Below are 19303 nucleotides of genomic sequence, written 5' to 3'. Positions count from 1 at the left end.
TGGTTCTTCTGTCATTCTAGTCTAGTTCTGTTCCGAGCATGATTATAGATTAGTAAATTCCTCGTGGAATACTTGACTGGTCGTCGTCTGGTTCTGCTCCTACCCTGATTTTAATTCTGTCCTCGCCTGGTTCCATTTTGCTTACCGGCTTGTACGCGTGTGCTTCCAAATTGATTTCCAGTTTGGTGCTGCAACTCGTCTGATTATATTCTAGTCCAAATCTGTTGCGAGTGTGGTACCAGTCTGGTTCTAATGTTGTCTGGTATCATGGTCCTCAAAGACCGATTCTAGTCCATCACTCGTGTTGTTGTCATCTATCTGTAGTCTGCCCCAACTCCGGTTTGATTTTAGTCCTCCTGAATAGAACATTTTTGAAGAATCGTCGCCAAGTGTGAATGTGAGTCTGAAATACGATTTGTCGCCATCTGCCCAGTGATTGCCTGGCAACCATTCCAGGGTTTGTCCTGTTTTTTTTTCATCTGGGATTGGCTGCGGCTCACTCGTGACCCTAATGTGGACATGGATAAATGTAAGGACGTACTGGCCGACAAATGAGCCATTAAACATCGCAAAATCAATTGAACATGGAGAGAAATATTTTTTCGCTTTGCCTCCCCGTCAACACGATTATGAATATTACGGCGATGACGGGCAACATGAGACTGCCTTGGCGGAAATTTCTTTTTTCTTTTAAGCTTTTTTTTTTTAAGTGCTTTGGCAAGAAATTTACAATGGAAAATGTTACTGAAAAAAAAAATATATGTTAGTGGTATTTGTGAAGTTTGGCCTTCTTCCTTCCCAGTGGGAGACAAACGATGGCCCACAAAGGGAAATCTTTCTGATAGGATGGTCAGCAACAATATTCATCTCTCTTCTTTCCCTTCCAATTATTTCTGACTCTGTTTCACCGAGAACCAAAAAAGACCAACGGTGCGCCTCAATGGATCCCGTTGTCGAGCTTTAGCCAAGCCTTATTCCCTCGACAGAACAATTGGAAGTGTTGTCCGGCTAAGTGACAAACTCTTACTCCAAACGCTGATCACAACGGACGCAAAGGCAAAGTCACAGCAGCCGAGAGCGGCGAGGACGAGCCGTTTGTTCGAGTGAGGCGGAGGAAAAGACAGGTTGGGAGTAACGGGGGAGACAGTCTGGCATGTGCCGTTGCCGTTTGATGGCTTTGGCAGTCTTCTCTTGATTAGGACCTGGGCCGCCGCTCCCCGAGGAATCTCCCCGGCCAAGTCACGGGAGACGAGCTTTTCTGTAATGCTGTCTGACAGGCGAGCCGAGAGTCACGGAGGGGCCGACACACTTGCCGTATCTTACGGGAGAGACGCTCGTTGCAATTTTCTCCACCTTCTCCGTCTTTGTCAGCGCCTCCATCCGTCACCGGAGAATAATTAGACGCAAAGCCGTGAGGCAAGCCGTGATGAGCGGGGCCCTCGCACACCTGTTTTCATGGCCAACCCAATTTGACGCCACGCTCCGCCCACATTAGAGGGTCGAGGCGAAAATACTTTACGAATTAGCCTCGGCCATCTGTCTAGGACACCTGCTTCTGATTGGGGCGCGTTCCCTAGTAGGGCTGCGACGAATACGTACACACCCCGGGATTCTCCCTGAACGTCTGCTGCAAACAAAAATGGCTGACGCATGATCGACATCCATCCATCCATCCATTACTGAGCCGGTTCCCCTCACGAGGATCACGGGCATGCCGGAGCCTATCCCAGCCAACTTTGGTTCAGTAGGCGGGGCTACACCCTCAACTGGCTGCCAGCCAATCACACGGCACACAAAGACAAACACTCCTGCTCACAATCCCATCTCGGCCAATTTAGAGTTTTCCATTAACCCAGTGCTTCTCCATTATTTTCTGTTACGCCCCCCCCCCTAGCAAGAAGAAAACAATTCCCACCCACTCTCCTCCGCAACTATATATCGCATTTTCGTCTACACCGTCGAGTTAATCCTCACTGCGCACAATAGGCAATGAGAACGCCACTGCCACCTACTGGAGTGGATGTGCAATTACACTTTGCTAGCAGTAAACCTTTCCTGCAAGTGACAATGAAAAGTTGCCACAACTGCTGCTTGAGCGAAGTTGAGTCGAGTGCGGTCCACTGGCGCCGGCCAACGCTTGCATCTCAAAACAAAGGATTCGGCAGCCGTATCTGGAAATGTGATGAGCTTTCGGCCATTTAATGCTCCCCTCATCATGAAACTTGGGCTGATATTTGCAAGTCGAACTGATGTTTGCTCATTCTAAATTCTGACTTGCTTGTTTGGCACCGAAGTGGAATTTTCACGGAGTCATTTATAGAATTAATTAATCACGAGAGAAAGGGTTTAATCAAAGACCCAAGTCGTGCTAATTGCACAATCAACAGCGGGAGGAAGTCGTGAGAAGACAGCGATCTGCCAGAAGGGCTCCACTGATGAGAAACAACTCGCTGTGCTGACCGCTCATCTCATCTCGCCTCGACAAACACAACACGATGATTTATGAGTCAACTCAACGCCTCTCAAATGCGTTCACTTGCTTCGTTCAATCATGTTCCGAGGAGTCAACTAAATCCAATAAAACAATCGTTGATGAGCTTCTTGTGGCGCGTTCAAAATGATTGTCGTCCTAATTCTTGATTTTGAATATTGTTGTTGCAAAGATGAAGATTAAGGGACATATTATGGATAATTGTCTTTTTATTGCACGTGGAAACTTATTCTTACTAAAGCTAATTCAACCGTTGATTAGCTCCCCAAAGCTTAAAAAAAATGCACACGGGATGTTAAAAGCAAAAAAAAAAAAAAAAAAGGTTTGATGTAACTTTGTTCTTCATTTACATTACAGTTGGTGCCTTGAGATAAGAGGGACCTGATTTGTGAGTTATTTGAGATCCAAACGCCTTTCGGACGATTAATCTGCTTGGACTCGTGAGCAGAATTTTCCGATGCAAGCGCTGCATGGTGGCGGTGGACGCAAATCAAGTCAGCTCACAACAGGCGGCAGTTTGGCAGCGAGTGAGCAATTCATCAAAAAAGAAGCTTCAAGCTGTCCGTTGCTTCTCCCACATAGTTTACTGTCAAACCGAGAATCACGCGTACGCCGATTTGAAACAAGCAAGTAGCACAATGCTAACAATCAATGCAAAACGCCATAGACATGCTAACGTGGTGTGGATGGTGGCGTGTCGTGAGAATTGTTGGATATTGGAACACAAACGCTGGAGCAACATTTGTAGACTAAATAAATTAAGGTAAAAAAAAAATGTGGCAAACAAAAAAGTTACGTTGTCAGCATCTGTTGTGATTACTTGCAAGATAATAGAGTGCGATTAAAAAAAAATGTTTCATTGGGGAAGGATGACTTCAGGTGCGACAAAATTTTCCAATCATGGAATGTCGCAACATGTGGAATCTCAATGTTTTGAATAGTCCAACCCACACACGCACGCCGTTTCTCTGGCCATGATCTGGCAGCTCGGCTGTGCAAAGATCTGCCACCTTCAAGCGACGGCCAGACGGCGCTGTTTAAAACTCTTGTGGTGTCACAATGTCGTCTGAGGTGAATGTTTGCCATGCTCCTCGTTGTTCCATGATGAGACATTTTTACGGGCCTTGGCCCAGGTCATAAATCCCCCCCGCTACACAAACACTCAGTCTAGATAAAAAGGTGATAAATGGATGCAAATATATGGAATGAGGTCTGCATCAGAAACGGGCCCGTGTGAAACTGCTTAATAGGAGCTGTTTTTTTATTTCAAATCAGGTGTTATAAACACGACGGCTTTGTGTGGATTTTTTTTTTTTTTTTTTAATTGCGCGCTTTCCTGCACTCTACGTAGTAAAGTTTTTTTTGTTTGTTTGTTTGTTTGTTTTTTAATTTCTCCCTCTGAGCCTTTGTTGGATGAGATATGAAGGACGTGCCGGCCATCACCAGCACATGAACCAACACGAGCACTTTGAAGTGCACGGAGCTCCTGACATCACAACCCGAACATTACAAAGCATTCCGAAAATCAACGGCGGCGCCGGCCACCTCCCGAGCCCCGAAACATGACGAACGCTATCAAAGATATCTGCGGCAACGGCAGACGGGCGGAACGAGTGCAGATTAAGATGCCGAACGAGTATTAGGATGGCAGGGAGGACGCGGAGAGCCATGTTTAAAGAAGCTCCGATTCAACTTTGCCTGACTGCAAAGTCGAGAGGGTTTACATAAATTAAAATGCGCTAATCCGCCCACCAGCCAAAGCGCCGCGTGGACGTCTGCTATTCAAATTTGGGGAAATGGACCAGAACAGTCCAAAAGATCCATGAGGAAGAGCGTTCATTGTTCTGTGCAGCAAACGTCGGACGTTTACTTGATTTCGCTTGGTTTTTTTTTGTTTGCAGCTTTTGTGACGGACACAAACAATCAGAATTCAGTTCAGAATAGCCCAATGTTTTGTTTTTAGCCCTTCCTGCGACTCTTGAGCGGTTGAAGCCAAAACGGCCTGTGGCCACGCTTTACAAAAAGTCTCTTCAAGCAGGCTGGAGTCAAGTCCAAGTTAAGGTCGAGCCACGAAGGGAAGAGTCCGAGTCAAGTCAAAGACCAAAAGATCGGAGTCACGAAGGTCTGAGTAAAAATCTCAAAGGTCCGTAGTCCCAAGTCAAGTCAGAGTCCACAAGATCTTCATCATAATGTTCAACACTCCTCATCGCTGGCACGGAACTTTTGAGTTTAGTAAGCGTGTGCACAGAAACAAGACAAAGTTGCTTTCTTGATGGCGGTCGAGACGAGCAGGAGATGATCGTGCAACGATTTGCCGCAAACTGCACCGAGCCGTGAGAGGCGCCAAACTTCAAGTGAACTTTGAAGTGATTTTGAGCAAAAATTAAATATTTATTGTCCGTCCATCCATTTTGTGAGCTTGTCCTCATTTATGTGACCCGAGGCCAACTTTGAACTTTTGGTGAGTCCACATTGGACTGATCGTCCGTCAGTCACACCGACTGATCAGTACGGACAATTTAGCCTCGTCAATTAATCGATCGTGCAATTTCTTGGAATGTGGGAGGGATTCGAAACTTTCCCAAATGTGAGAGGCTCACATGCTAACAACATGCTCCGCACAACATCTACAGTTCATGCGGGGTGAGAAGAAAAAAATTATTTGTCACGTCAAATGATATTGATGATGTGTGACGAGGATTATCTCCATTTTTGCAATAGAAGACGACGCATGATTAAAGAACGCAATCAAATAAAACGTTCCATTTCTCCACCAGTGCAGCCTTTTAATTTGAACGCTCTTCTGGTCCGTGAGCGCGCCGCACAAATTTTTAGAACGGATGACCCCTTTGGGAGTCAGCGCTGCGATCTGACATTGGCACAATCCAACCGGCAATGACACAATTTCCCTGCGACTATTTTTAGACTGTTGCAAAAAGAAATGTTATGTCACAAATTCTCAAATTGGGGGAGGCGTGAGGTGTTGTTGAGTTTTTGGACTTGTTGTGTTTCCATACAGTTCTTGGGCGGCTCCCTCTCACTTCCTGGTCACGCCCCGGCAGCTTCAGGCTCCTGCTCCTGCGCACCTGCAGCTCATCAGGATCATCAACACCACCATTTAAGCTCGCTGCAGCCACATTTTCTTGGTCCCACGGCCCGTATCGCTGCTTCCAGTGAGTCCTCTGTCGTGTACTTTGGCCAGCGTGCCTCTATGTGCTTTTGTATTTTCTTGTGTTTGCCTAAAGTGGCTGTGGGCAAACTATGGCCCGGGTGCCACATGCGGCCCCCGTTAAATGTTTTAATGCGGCCCGCCAAACTTGAGAAAAATGAAATGAATATGTTTTATTTTCTAAATAGTGTGCTTTTTCAAGGACATCACACCAAATATGACATCCATGCATCAATAAGATCACTTTCAAAACATAAAAATGGGCCTTTAAAAAGAAAAACAATTGTTTTTTTTTCAGAATAAAAGGCGTTGTGATCCAAAAGTGAAAGTGTACTTAAAAATCTTGACTGACATCATATTTCAACAGCATTTTTTTATTCAAACAAAATCCATATTTATTCCTGTAAAGAGTCAGACTTTTTTTTTGTTTGTTTTCTGAACCAAACCACGACGACGTAAAACGTTTTTTTTTCCACATTTGACTGTAGAAATTGACAAGCACTTTACGCATTTCAATGCAGCGAACGTTCGCTCTCTTTGAAAGGTTCCGACGACGGGTTCATTTCACTTCAGGGTTAGTCAACAAACGCTACTTTTAGTACACTTTGCGTTTAAGGACAAAAATTAAATAGTCTCGATTTCAGTGTCATTTGAGACGTTTGACAAAATCTTCTTGCGGTTGTCTTTGCGATAAAATGACATCAAACTAGCTTTTAGGTCGCTTCATCTGTAATTATCTTTAAACAGGAAAAAAACCAAAACTCTAGTTTGACCAAACTCATCCAAAATGGAGATGTTTGAACTCTTCACGTTTGCCTGATGTTGCCACTTGGAAACATTTCCCCCTTGTCAGGTTGGGAACGTTTGAAGGCCACAAGATGGCCGGCGGCTCTTGGAATGTGTTTTTGGCTGGAGGCGAGAAAGTCAGTGTGAAGTGAATCAAATTCATCTTTGCAATGAATGACCTCCATTGATTGCGCCACATCAAACTGCCTTTTTTCCTCAGATGTCTCTCGCTCCGAATCGCTTCATGTGAAAGAAATGGGCCCATTCAGAATATGAAACAAACTAATAGGAGATATTAGGGATGAAAGCGCTCGCGGATAAAATATTAAACACTTCTTCTAATGTTTTTATCTTGGTTAATCGTGGCTCAGAGCGTTAACGGCTCTGTCAGCGGCTCCTTTTGGTTGGAGTCTGCTCCATTTTCCAAAGAATGCTTCGTACTCTAGATGGACGTCCAAGACGAAAAGGTCTTGAATTTTCAATCTCTGCTCCGGCCCTCCCACGTGGAATTTGGCTGCTCTCTTTGTGCGTTTTTCACCTTCCAAAAAACGTCTTTCCTCGGTGAAGCGAACGCTCTTTAATTTGCCCGTAAGAGGGAATGGCTTCTTGCCGCTCTGAGCTGCCGATCGGTCAAGTCAGCCGACAGCACTTGCGTTGTTTCAAAAATGATTGATGAATACGAATGGATTGGATTCGTTGGGGTATCAGTTGCAAGTCCCGCCTCCGAAACGCGTCGCCGTTCACCTTCACGTTCGTGTGGTCAAAAAGAGACGAGATGATTGTCACGTAGTATACTTGGAACAGCCGCCAAATTCATTTTACTTGAGTTGTCGCCATTCAAAAGTTTGAATGCGCAAAACGTGATCTTAGATTTGTTCTCGACAAAATGCTTCATATCTCAGTCGGACCGAGAACGCACTCGATTATCCAAGTATGAAATGTCCGTACTGTTTCATCTCTACAGTCGCTGAAATGGAATATCTTATCTGACGGTTCGGAATAAACTATTGACTTGAGGAAAAAAAAAAGCCTTGCTGATTATTTTCAACAGAGGCGAGCAAAAAAAAAAAAAAAAAGTTCCCACATGATTGGAATCAAAGAATAAAAGCATCCGCTTGAGTCTTCCACGGCAAGAGACACGAAGCGGCGGTGTGTACGTATACGTTCTCATTTGGTGGGCTGATTGCCTGAGACCACCTGATAGCGTTATCGGCAAAGCGGCTCCTCAAGACGAATTGGCGCTCTAATGTCATTTATCTTCAACACTCGCTTATGTTGATCTTAGTGAGATAAAAAGCAGGTGACCAATGGAATGCCGGCGTGCCCCGTCGCACTGATGTGACCAAGATGAGAAAATGTGTCACTTTGACAGATTTTCGTTTATATGAAAATTTTTCGTTTATCTGAAAACAAGCATTGCAAAACTCAAAACTTTTGACAAGCAATAGTCAGCAGCCGAGCTTGCTGCTTTTTTTTTTTCTTCTTTTTTTATGATGGGTCTGATCATCAAGTTAAGTACGAGCCATTCTGAAGAATAGCGTAGTTTCTAGGATTGATGTTATTAACGAGCTCCTTTCCGTCTTGGGCCTCATCAGCGTCAAGGTTGTTTACGACTGTGGCGGAGTACGGCGGTCGGCGGCGGTGACGCGGCGGGTTCACCAGAAGCCATAAATGGGCCTCATTAAATAGCGTCGCCGCGCTTTATGATCTCCAATCGGGACGTTGGCTTTCGATCCAACTGATTTCCGGCCGTCGTGACGTAGCGCCGCTGAGAAAGATCGATTCTTTAATCCGGAGGATTGTTTGAATCCCACCCACTTCGATTCATACGCGGCAATTTTGTGCTCTCGGGCTATGTTTGATTGTTAAAGCAGACAGATGGCCCTTGTTAGATCATAAAAAGGGGAGCACGTGTATATAAAAGATATAAAAGAGTTACACGACCTTTGATAATGTAAATTTGAGGCTCATAAATCCCTGATGGGTTGTGACGAGCATGATGATTGGCTCAGAATGTTTAAGGCCTCCAAACACCAATGCGACGTCGGCCTTGAAGTCGGAAAATGATGGAAGCACACGCCGCAAAAGCCAACAGAGACGCCTGCGCGTGCGTGAGATGTAGTACCCCTCCAGGCCATCAGCGGCGCTAGTCAATGTCGGCCGTTATGTCCATAGAGGAGCAAAGTGAAAAATCGCTTTCACGGTTTGACCTCTCTTGTCACCTCCTGTTTGTGTCCAGTCCATGTGATTGGTTAGCTACCAGCCGATCACAGTGCTCGTTTACCAAAACCGCCCAACTCGATTGTATGGCATCCAAGATTCAAGACCTGAGCTTTGTTTTTACTTTTTATCTCTAATGGGTCAGTCATGGATCATTTTCTTTAGGGCTCAAGTTTAAGGTAGCTCCAGCGATGAAGGGGAACTCGTCGATTGGAAACTGAAACTGCTTTTTTTTTTTTTGAATCTATGAAATATTTATTGTCGTGACAGCGGTCACAGTTTTCTTGAAAAACAAATTGTCAAAAATTCGAACAAGGGTGAGGAAAAGAAAATGGCAGCGGGCCAGTTGGGGATCTTACCTTGAAGTCACAAATGCAAGTGACCATGTTCCCAATTCTTAGGCACTCGGCATCAAACTTGCACGTGTTGGTGTCGCACAAGAACAGGTCCGTGTCGCGGTCATCGAAACCTGGCAGGAACAAACACGTGTTAGGCGTCTCATTTTGCAATGACGCACGACAGATTCGCCTTCGCAACCGACTCGGGCTGCCGAGGTGCGAGTGAAACCATTTCAATTTTGGGTATGATGCGAGTCATGCGTCCACGGCAAATCTCCAAATCAAATCAAAGAGCAACGCTCGTCAGAGCGAGCTTGAGGCTATTGGACTACCTGAACGCATCGCGCTCACCACACACAGCCCCATTGTTGAAGCACCAAATAATGGCTCCGAGAGATACGATGCACTCAGAAAAGACTTCGGAGGAAAAGCCATGTTGTAATTATTTTTGCTTTTGGACTTGAAAAAGCAAATCCATTATCTATATTCTCTGAGTTTGTTTGATGATTATTGGCTTGATGATAACCTAAAGGGATCGCAGCGATCCTCTTGAGGTGCCGTGTCGTCCCTGCAGAAATAAGATGAAACCGGCTTTGTTTGTGTTGTGCTTTTGGGGAGATATCGTCGGAATCGCTCGGCGCATGTTGTCTGCGCGTTTCAATTAGGTGACAAGACGGCTCGATTTTAGAAACAACTTTTGTTTTGTTTAATTGGACGAATGAACAAAAAAAAACGATGCGGAGAAATCCGAGTGTGTATCATTTAGCGTTCCGCGTGCATCTAAATCTACAAAAATGCACAGCAATGAAACGAGAAATGCATTTTCATAATCTTCCAACATAATTCACTTGGGAAACGCGGACAACATTCAAAGAGAAGAAAAAAAAGGAGCAATTTAGTGTGACCCCAATCACGGAAGCAAATTATTGTGGGAAACGAGTGTAGTTGCAGTTTGAACCGGTGTATTTTCCTCATGCAACGTTGCACGTTAAAAAAACGTCCGACATGAGTTGCGCTTTGCTCACTATGTCGTAAAAACTTTAGCGCCTTCGTTTACATCATCGGTTGTCCATTTTATTGGAGCATGCGGTTAACGAGCTCGCTACGCCACCAAGTAAATGGATCTTGTCTTCTGCTTTCTTCCCCGTATGTTTCGTGCACTCACAGCCCACAACGAGGCGCTCTAAAGCACAATGTCAGTGGACTATCCGAAGAGTGGCGATGGGGGATTTATTTTTATTGATTTATTTTTTTATGCTGACCAGGCCTTCGGGATGGCATGACCGCTTTCGAACGCCTCATTGTTGCGGCATTGAAATGAATAAAATTGATCTTACAGATTATTCATTATGCTGTCATGATACATTAGTTTATTTTTGAGTTTGAAATTTAAATCGTATTTTTTAAAACAAATATTTACGACGATATACAACCGGGCAATCTAAGATTCCGAATTGTTTCTGCTTGAGATGGTTCCCAACGCGCAGGAACCTTCACATGGGCAAGTAATATGGTGATCCGCCATTTTCTTTTTATAGATTTCTTTGGACAATAGATATTAAGAGTCCTCTGTGCCTCCTTTGACTATACTCACAGCTCACACCACTTGAAAAAAAAACAAAAAAACCTCCTGCTCATGAGAACCAAGCAGTCATAAACGCACAGCAGGGTAGACCGATGGTGAAATCAAGCCGCAATTTGCCAAGGCCGTAAATGACCATAAAGTGCGAGCTCTCTGAGCAAATATACAGTCGCTGAGTCAAGAGCGCAGACTTAAGAGGTGCTTGGAGTGTCTGGCATGAGACAAAGCTCTCAGCTCATCGAGGACCAAAGGCGGAAATCTCCAAAAAGGAGACACGTCCACTCTTAACGGCCGGCGGATGCTTGGAAATGCAACTCATGTGTTCCGCAGCCAAGCTGTCGGCGGTAATACCAAAAAACTAAATAAATAGAATTGAATTTTCAGCAGAGATGGCCGAAGTCTGTACTTGCGGAAAGTGGACGTACTGATTCAACTTTGTAAAAATAATCATTTGAAAAGTAAAGACGTATACCTGGGTAATACTCACTAATGATGCTGTCATGATTTAAAAGAATATAACACGGCTGGAGTCGCAGGACCGCGACAGCCGTTTGCACGCTTTGATGCTGACAGCCTGGCAGTTGCTGTTCCTACCGATCCAATTTTAGCAAACCAGCTTTGCCAACTGTGCTGTTTTAGCACACAAAACGTGGCGGCCCCCTGAAATTGACAATTGACCTATTAATATTTCCAGACAAGAAAACACATTTCTGCAACGCTTAGTTTAAATTGAAGAAATAAAAACTGTTGAATATCTGAAAAATGAAAACAATTTGTCCTTTATAATTGAGTGAAATGTCTTCTTTCTCCCATGTAGCCAATTCATGATTATTCTTTATCCAAGAAGAAGTGTATTTTATCCAAATAATCAACAAAGCTACATATAAAGTGCTGCACGTGAAGTAAATATTTGACATATAAAAATAAAGACGGTTGAAACAAGAGGGGGAGTTGTGTGTTCCCTCCTACGACCTCCAGGAGGCGTAGCAGTATTTTAAGACTCACTGGAGATAGTGGCGCATAAAACTGAAAGGAAATACCATGCTTTCTTAGAAGGGGGTAACATACACAATGAAAAGAGGAGGGGCCCCAACATTGAACCCTGTGGAACACCATACGACAGTGGTGGCACTCAGAGCAGCTGAGGCTAATAACCCAAAAAGTGCCAGCCAAAAAGGATCCAAACCACTCAAGAGCGCTTCCAAGAATGCCCGCCTTGGTGCTGCCATCAAACCAACAGAATAATGTCCTCCATCGTATTAAATGCCGCAGTCAGCTCCACCAAAACAAGACACACATATTCTCACAGTAGGATAATGAATTACGAAAAAATTCCAAATCTGCCAACCCATAGAGTATTAATATTTATTTATTTATTTTGTTTCTAAATAAGTTCAGCGATCAATCTACAAGATAAATAGCTGCTGGGTCCTGAACGTAACATCCACTATGAACAGTAGATCACATGGACTTTTTTTGGGGAGGCATTTTTGTCTGGAGGTGTGCTGTGAGAATTTTCTCATGTAAATAAAAATTGCACAACCCTGGCCTATATCTGTATTTGCACAAAATCTATGAAGCCGTATTTTGCTATAAGCAAGCATTGGTCTTCTTCCATAATGCTGCACTCGAGCGTTTAGTTATTGTACCTGTCAAAGGCTTTTGATGTTGCGCACAGCACAGCCGCCTGCTGCCGCCCAGGCCTTCTCTTTACCTGATTATACATCGCCTGGCAAGCGCATCCACTTCATAATCAAATGTGATTCATCAACGCAGTGAGGGGAGCTTCCACCGCCACGCACACCGCACACGTCAAGAAACACAAAATGTGCTCGGGCAATCGTGTTGATTTCACCGGCATGTGGGAAAATTCTTGCAAATAGGAAATGATGATGACTAAATTTTCGCGGGTATCATTTTTGGGAACAGCTTCCTGAATACGCACTTTCTTTTTGGACTCCAAATTAGGGCAAACATTGATTCTGTTTGGTGTGAACTTGTGTAGTTGCAAGAAGAGATCAAAAGCGCCTCGCTCTTGGCCAAAAGTCATCACTCCGACATTCATGATGAGGGTAAAACCTGTTGAATATGCATGTCCTGCAATGAACGAGACTTATTTGGCCAACAGTCCGCTCCCAACGTGACGGAAAAGAAATATAACAATACAACTTTATTTATAAAGCGCATTTAACAACAGCTGGAGCAAAAACGATTGTTATCATTTCATTAATGTACATTTTAAGCAATGATTATTGCGGATCATATAAAGAGATGTTGAGAATTTGTTTGTACAAATATGTACATTGAACATTTTATACATTGGGATAGTTTATATTCTGGTTACCATATTTTTGGACTATACGGCACACTGGATTATAAAGCGCAATCTCAACGAATGGGTCTATTTTTTTAGAAATTTCCATAAAAACGACACACCGGGTTACAAGGCGTAATCTCAGCGAGCAGGTCTATTTTTTGGAAATTTCCTTAAAAACGACACACCGGGTTATAAAGCGCAATCTCAACAAGCAGGTCTATTTTTTGGAAGTTTCCTTAAAAACGACACACCGGTTTACAAGGCGTAATCTCAACAAGCAGGTCTATTTTTTGGGAAATTTCCATAAAGACGACACACCGGGTTACAAGGCGTAATCTCAGCGAGCAGGTCTATTTTTTGGACATTTCCATAAAAACAACACACCAGGTTACAAGGCGTAATCTCAACAAGCAGGTCTATTTTTTGGAAGTTTCCTTAAAAACGACACACCGGTTTACAAGGCGTAATCTCAACAAGCAGGTCTATTTTTTGGGAAATTTCCATAAAGACGACACACCGGGTTATAAGGCGCAATCTCAGCGAGCAGGTCTATTTTTTGGACATTTCCATAAAAACGACACACCAGTTATAAGGCGCATTGTTGCACATTAAGAAAAACAAAGCGGTACAGCAAATAAGTCAAACTGTCCTTCCACTTTCAATCGAGCTCTATATGTAAGGTGCTCCCAATTATAACGCTCACTGTTGATTTTGGAGAAAATTAAAGGATCTTAAGTGTGCCTTATAGTCCGAAACATACAATAAGCGGATTAAACCAAGATGAACATGTTGGATACAGAAGAACACCTTATTTTTGAGGGGGGGTTATTATTCATGAAATGGGTCAATTTGACCCACAACGCAACAGGAAGGTTTAGCCAAATAGTTCTGCTGGTTGAGCTGTTTTGGTGTCATTACACGTGCGTGTCGTTCCAACTCTCAAAACAAATGGGGCACATTTTCAAATGCAGGAATAAATGTTGACAAACACACGCTCTCGACGTACACTTTTTGCATGGACGCTGCCATCGAGTCGGGTTCATCATTTCCCCCGTGCGAAAAGGTGAGAGCAATTTGTAACGGGCAGAAAAACAAGCCAAGAGGAGTCAGCTTGCGTGGCTCGTGTTTCAGCAGAGCACAGGCGGACACTGACGAATGCCAAGACAAAGACGTACGTATGAGCTCCACTAGTGGAGCGTGAAATCAACGATGACCTGACGGGAACACCAACAAGCTTCACATGGACCGGAACAGAAACTTTCAAAAAGAGCACTTCTCAAAATTCTCCCTCAAATAGAATACATGTGTTTTGATTTTTACAACAAACCAATCACCTTTTTGGAGGCCTCAACATGTACACAATTTATTATATATTTAATGTGATCATGAATTATTGAAAGGTCCTCTCATTGCAAATGAGTTTGTTGCTTACTTTTTGCAAACTGTGCATGCAGCTTAAAAACGACTTTCCAGTTGGCAAAGTTGTAAAGTTTTATGCTTTCATTTGTCGGGTACAAGCAACTCCAGTGGCGACACAAATGAGATGATTGTTGGTGAGAAGTTGGTGTGCTTGTGCAATAGCAGGTGTCCATTTTTAAGTAGCACTTAAACACGAGCCAAATCATTGTTGTCCTTTTTTTTTCTTTCAATGAGCTACCGGTTGCCGCGTCACGAGGCTGGCAAATCGACACTCGCGCTCTTCCTTCCGCCATGGGAGGATGTTACCGTAAAGTGAATAATTCAAGAAAACAAGCCGACGAGCATCAAATATTCAAACGCCGATGTTTATATGGCAACGATTAAGACGGCAAGAGAAGCACTTACTTGTCGAAAAGAGAGCAGAGCGCTTGTCAGCCAAATGCATCTTTCTCCGACCTACCTGCAATTTGGCAAGCTCCTTTTCAGCATTGCGCTGATGAATTATTAAGTGACGTAAATTAATCATGAAAGGCCAACAAGCACCGAGGCGAGGCATCATCCTTTTTTGACCTCTCTGCTGCATTGCACTTTTTTTTTTTTTTTTCATCATTCCCCTCATAACGCAGCAACAGGCCAATGACGTGTTAATTGTGGAACACGTTACTTGGTGTATTTGGTGCACATTTAGGATAAGAACGGTCTCTTTGGTTTCATAAAGTAAGTTGTGATGTCACTGACTAGCCGGGATGACTTGATTAGCCTATATTGTCTTTTATCAATTCTGCTGTTTTTATTGTGAAATCTATGTGCTTATTATGCATATTCTCCCCCTATATCTGATTTTTTGTTGTTGTTGTTTAACAATTGTTTTACTTTTGAGATGAGCTGCGTATCATTTGAAAAAAAAAATTAACATTTGCTAGTGTCAATCCGGCCTAAATCACAGATAATCTTTTAATATCCCTCCGACTTATTGGGCTCTAGTTTCGTAGCCAGTCCAAGTTTAGCACGAATGACATGAATTTTTCATATTTTCGCAGAATGGCGCAGATCGACATAAGTGGTTGCGCCGTTGTGGGGGTGAACACAGCTGTCAAGCTTCCCGGCCTTCATTGCCGTTAAATTCAGCCAAGGTGAGACACACAACCTTTGACAATACGGAAGCACAACTCGACTCACTGGAGTCCATGCAGAAGATCCAAAACATGCTTAAGAGGAGCTGCAAGAGTTATTCTGCTGTCAATTAAAGCACTTGGAGATTGCCTTCCTTCTAAGGCAGCAACAAGTAAATACATTAGTGAGATACATGACACATTTGTCATTCAAACAAGCCGCAACTTTTCCTATTTTTGCCGGTGCTCGCCACACTCATTAGCATTGATTGTAGCAGCAGAAGGCAGCTGTTTTGTGAGACGGCTCTAATGAATCCACGCGCTAAATGACCAGCGCCGTGCACTGGTCCACGGTTAATGAGCAGCTTGTGGACATATTGGAGCATTTTGCTCGCAAGAGTCAGACAACATCTCCCGAATTGGATCCAAAAGGAGAGCGGAATCCAGAATAATTGGAGTCGGAATGCCAGCACTCCAAAAAGCACTCCTCTGCCCTTTTGCCCTCGCTCCGAGCAACGAAAGACGAAAGAGGCCGACTTATCCAACCAACAGAAATGTTTACAACACACTCTGTGGCGGCTTGTTTGTGCTGCCAAGTGGAATCAATTATCGCAACGAGCGCCGTCAACCATCAAATATGTTCAGAATTCATGATTCCAACGGCGATTCAATCCCTTTTGACAGGAAGTCGGCCATCTTGCTTTGAAGTGGCCATCTTGGGTGGGCAATTTCCAAGACGCCAAAGTCCAGTGAGGCAATTTGCCCAAGTGAGCCTCAATCGGAAGCAAGTACAGAAGATGCTCGTTTGTCAAGATTTTTTGGCGTCGACGTCTCTCACTCGGTCGCGAGTTTGAAAAAATGTGCCCTTGACACCAGTTGCATCAATCAACAGGAAGTCGTCCATTTTTGTTTTGGGCGGATTGCTCAAACTCGTATTACTGGGAAGCATCTGATTATTATTTTTTTAATGAATTCTTCTAATTCCACGCGAGCGAGCCGGCGTGCGCGCGCTTTGTTCCCCGCGTGTGCACTTAAGCCTCTGCAAGGCGTGTCGGATAAAAGCTTTTGTCTGAATGCACACGAGAGTGTGAAAGGAAGTGAGCAGGGTGGCGAGTGTGCATTTGGGCCGGATGTGCACCATTATCAGAACCGACAAATCATTAACGCTCATCACAATCAGCCCACACACGCAAAAAAAAAAACAACGAGAATCGGCGTGGTGATGAGCACAAGGAAAGTTTCTTCAAGAAAAATGATGACGACAAACTGCCCGTTTGTTTCCCAAATGGACACATCAGCCATTCGATCTCACAGCGTCCTCACTTTCCAGATCCAATTACAAGCTTTTTGCACTTGGATGTGCAGCCCACGTGCACTGGGATAACAATCAGTCAACGGGGGAAGAAGCAAATGCTCCGATTCAGGCTGCAAGTCATCGCGTCATATTGACGCGCGCCACTTATGAGCTATAATATCAATAGTGGCGTGGCGTGTAATTGGCCTGGGGGCTATTTTAAGGCTTCGGGCGGCCAACGGGGGAAATATACGAGCGGCTGTGAGCTGCAAAATATTCCTGTCCAAGCACAGTGGAGTGGCGGTGCACTAATGATGCTCATGGGTCAGTGTGATCCGCTGTTCATTTGTTTCTTTTGTACAGGAAAAAAAAAATGCTCTTAGGTTACTATGGTCTGCTGCCGATTTGTGACTGTAATAGCTACACTAAAAATATTCATGGGTCAATGTGACCCACTGCTCGTTAATTCTTGTATACATAGAAATTATTTGGGGTCAATATGACCCAGTTATTTAGCTTCTTTTGCACTGTAAAAATTTACATGGGTCAATATGACCCATGAACATTTCATTTATGCAGCAGAAATGCTTATGGGTCTATATGACCCAGTTTCTTTTGCACTGCAAAAATGTTCATGGGTCAATGTGACCCGTCAATATTTCTCTTATTCGGCAGAAATGGTTATACGACCCAGTTCGTTTTTGTTTCTTTTGCACAGCAAAAAGATTCATGGGTCAATTTAACCCACTATCGTTTTTGTTAGTTCCATACTTGAAAGTTGGTTTCCTAGGCTACGCCACAAATGCACAATGTGACCCACTACAAGCTAATTATTTTACACCGAAAAATGCTTATGGGTCATTGTGACCCAGTACATTTGTTTGTTTCGTGCAACAAAAATATCCACGTAATCAGCACCACGAATGCTCACGGGTCAATGCTCATGCTGTAACCGCCCAGAAAAACCTCAAAAGATCTCAGAAGTCACCTCACAGGTTCATGGTCCGGGTCAATTTGACCCACCACATAACAAATGAGACATACTGCCCGAAAACGTCGCGTCCACGTCCACGCGCCTTCACAAGCACCAAAAGGCAACCAACGCCTGGCGCAAAACATGCATCATCCTCATCCTTCTATTTCTTACGCCAACTGGTCACGCGCGTGCACCGATCCTCACCCGAACAGTTCCAGCCGGTGGGCGTCTGGCAGTCGCTGAGGGAAGACGGGAAGGCGCGCAGTTGCTCCACGGGCAAAGTGGCGAGGAAGGAGAACAGCGTGATCCGGAGCCAGCCTCCGGTGGCGCCGCTCCAGCGACACGGCCGCCCGAGCTTGGCCGCCGCGGGACGAACCATCGCCGCCTGCTCACTGGCTGCCGCTGCGGCGGCGGCGGCGGCGGCGGCAGCACCGGGAGACGCGCGCCGACGACTGCGACTCCGATCCCGGCTGCTTCCGCGGGGCGCTCACACGCCGACTGCGGAGCATTTTCCAAACGACGCCGCGCGCCCCATCAAAGAGCCCCTTTCTTTTTCTTTTCTTTTTTCGTTTTTCTTTTTTGCCCAGAGAGCAACCGCCGGTGAACGGGGATCGAGACCGTCCCGGGGTTCGGTTCAGGGTGGAAAAGTTATCCGAGGAAGGATGATGATGCTCGCGGCTAAGGAGGGCCACGGAGGAGGTGGCTGGGGGAGAGAAATCCCACAAAAAATAGAGGCGACAATTGCTCAAGTGAAACGGATGTAGCAAAAATTCCAACCCAGTAATATGACAAGAATAAGAATAAAATCCCCGGGTGGAAGAAACACGCTGCTGTCCTGCGTGGATGGTGGCTGCGCTCTGAGTTGGGCGACTGACTCAACCAGTCTCTCTCTCTCTCTCTCTCTCTCTCTCTCTCTCTCTCTCTCTCTCTCTTTCTCTCTCTCTCTTTCTCTCTCTCTCTCTCTCTCTCTCTCTCTTTCTCTCTCTCTCTCTCTCTCTCTCTCTCTGGGATGATCACGTGCATCGCGTGTGTGATAAGAACTGCAATTTCGCCACTGGAAATTGTGTAATAGGTTTATTATTCAAGGTTTAGGGAGAGAGGAACCTGGTTAGTTTGGGGGGAAATGCAAATAAATCAATTAAAAAATCACTCATGGCTTTTAGGTTTTAATGTTGGTTACATCCTGCCAGACGTTGTCCAACAAGTATACGTACAGTATTTTAAGGGGTTCAAAACACGACCCCCCCAGACAAAGAAAAAAAATCAGTAGCGCCCCCTAGTGTGGTTTAGAACATTGCTCATTTATTGAAAGTGCAGGTTGAGAAAATTGCTCAATTTTTGACTTATCTCTCTCAGGCTTTCATGTTGGTCCTCAACAAAAAAATTGGAAAGGCAAGGTTAATTCGGTTTTGTTTTTTTGTTGTGTGACTGAAAACATTTGGTTTTCCGATCAAAAGATGACGATCTGACAAAAGTTGAGAATTTCCGCTTTTGTTTCTTTCTCCCCCGCTCGTTGTTGCTACTTTTCCATTTCAAAGGCTTGCCAGACTTTGCAGCTCCCAAAAAAAAATTGCTTTTGTTGTATCTTGTCTCAACAAC

General features: G+C 44.4%; 1 protein-coding gene across 1 annotated transcript in view; it reads right to left on the bottom strand.

The window, feature by feature from the left end:
- The window catches only part of tmeff2a (transmembrane protein with EGF-like and two follistatin-like domains 2a), a 74747-nt gene extending 56166 nt beyond the window's left edge, over positions 1–18581 (bottom strand). The window contains exons 1-2 of the mRNA XM_088314831.1: positions 17909–18581; positions 9026–9135 (exon numbers count right to left, since the gene is read on the bottom strand). Coding sequence (XP_088170957.1) covers positions 9026–9135; positions 17909–18083 — 285 coding nt within the window. The 5' untranslated portion in view covers positions 18084–18581. The remainder of the gene's footprint in view (positions 1–9025; positions 9136–17908) is intronic.
- Between the last annotated feature and the right edge of the window lie 722 nt (positions 18582–19303).

The sequence above is a fragment of the Idiotropiscis lumnitzeri genome, chromosome 14 (assembly GCF_059441095.1).
Source record: "Idiotropiscis lumnitzeri isolate Australia: NSW breed Sydney's pygmy pipehorse chromosome 14, RoL_Ilum_1.0, whole genome shotgun sequence".
Lineage (NCBI taxonomy): Eukaryota > Metazoa > Chordata > Actinopteri > Syngnathiformes > Syngnathidae > Idiotropiscis > Idiotropiscis lumnitzeri.
This window is presented reverse-complemented; position numbering and strand designations above follow the sequence as displayed.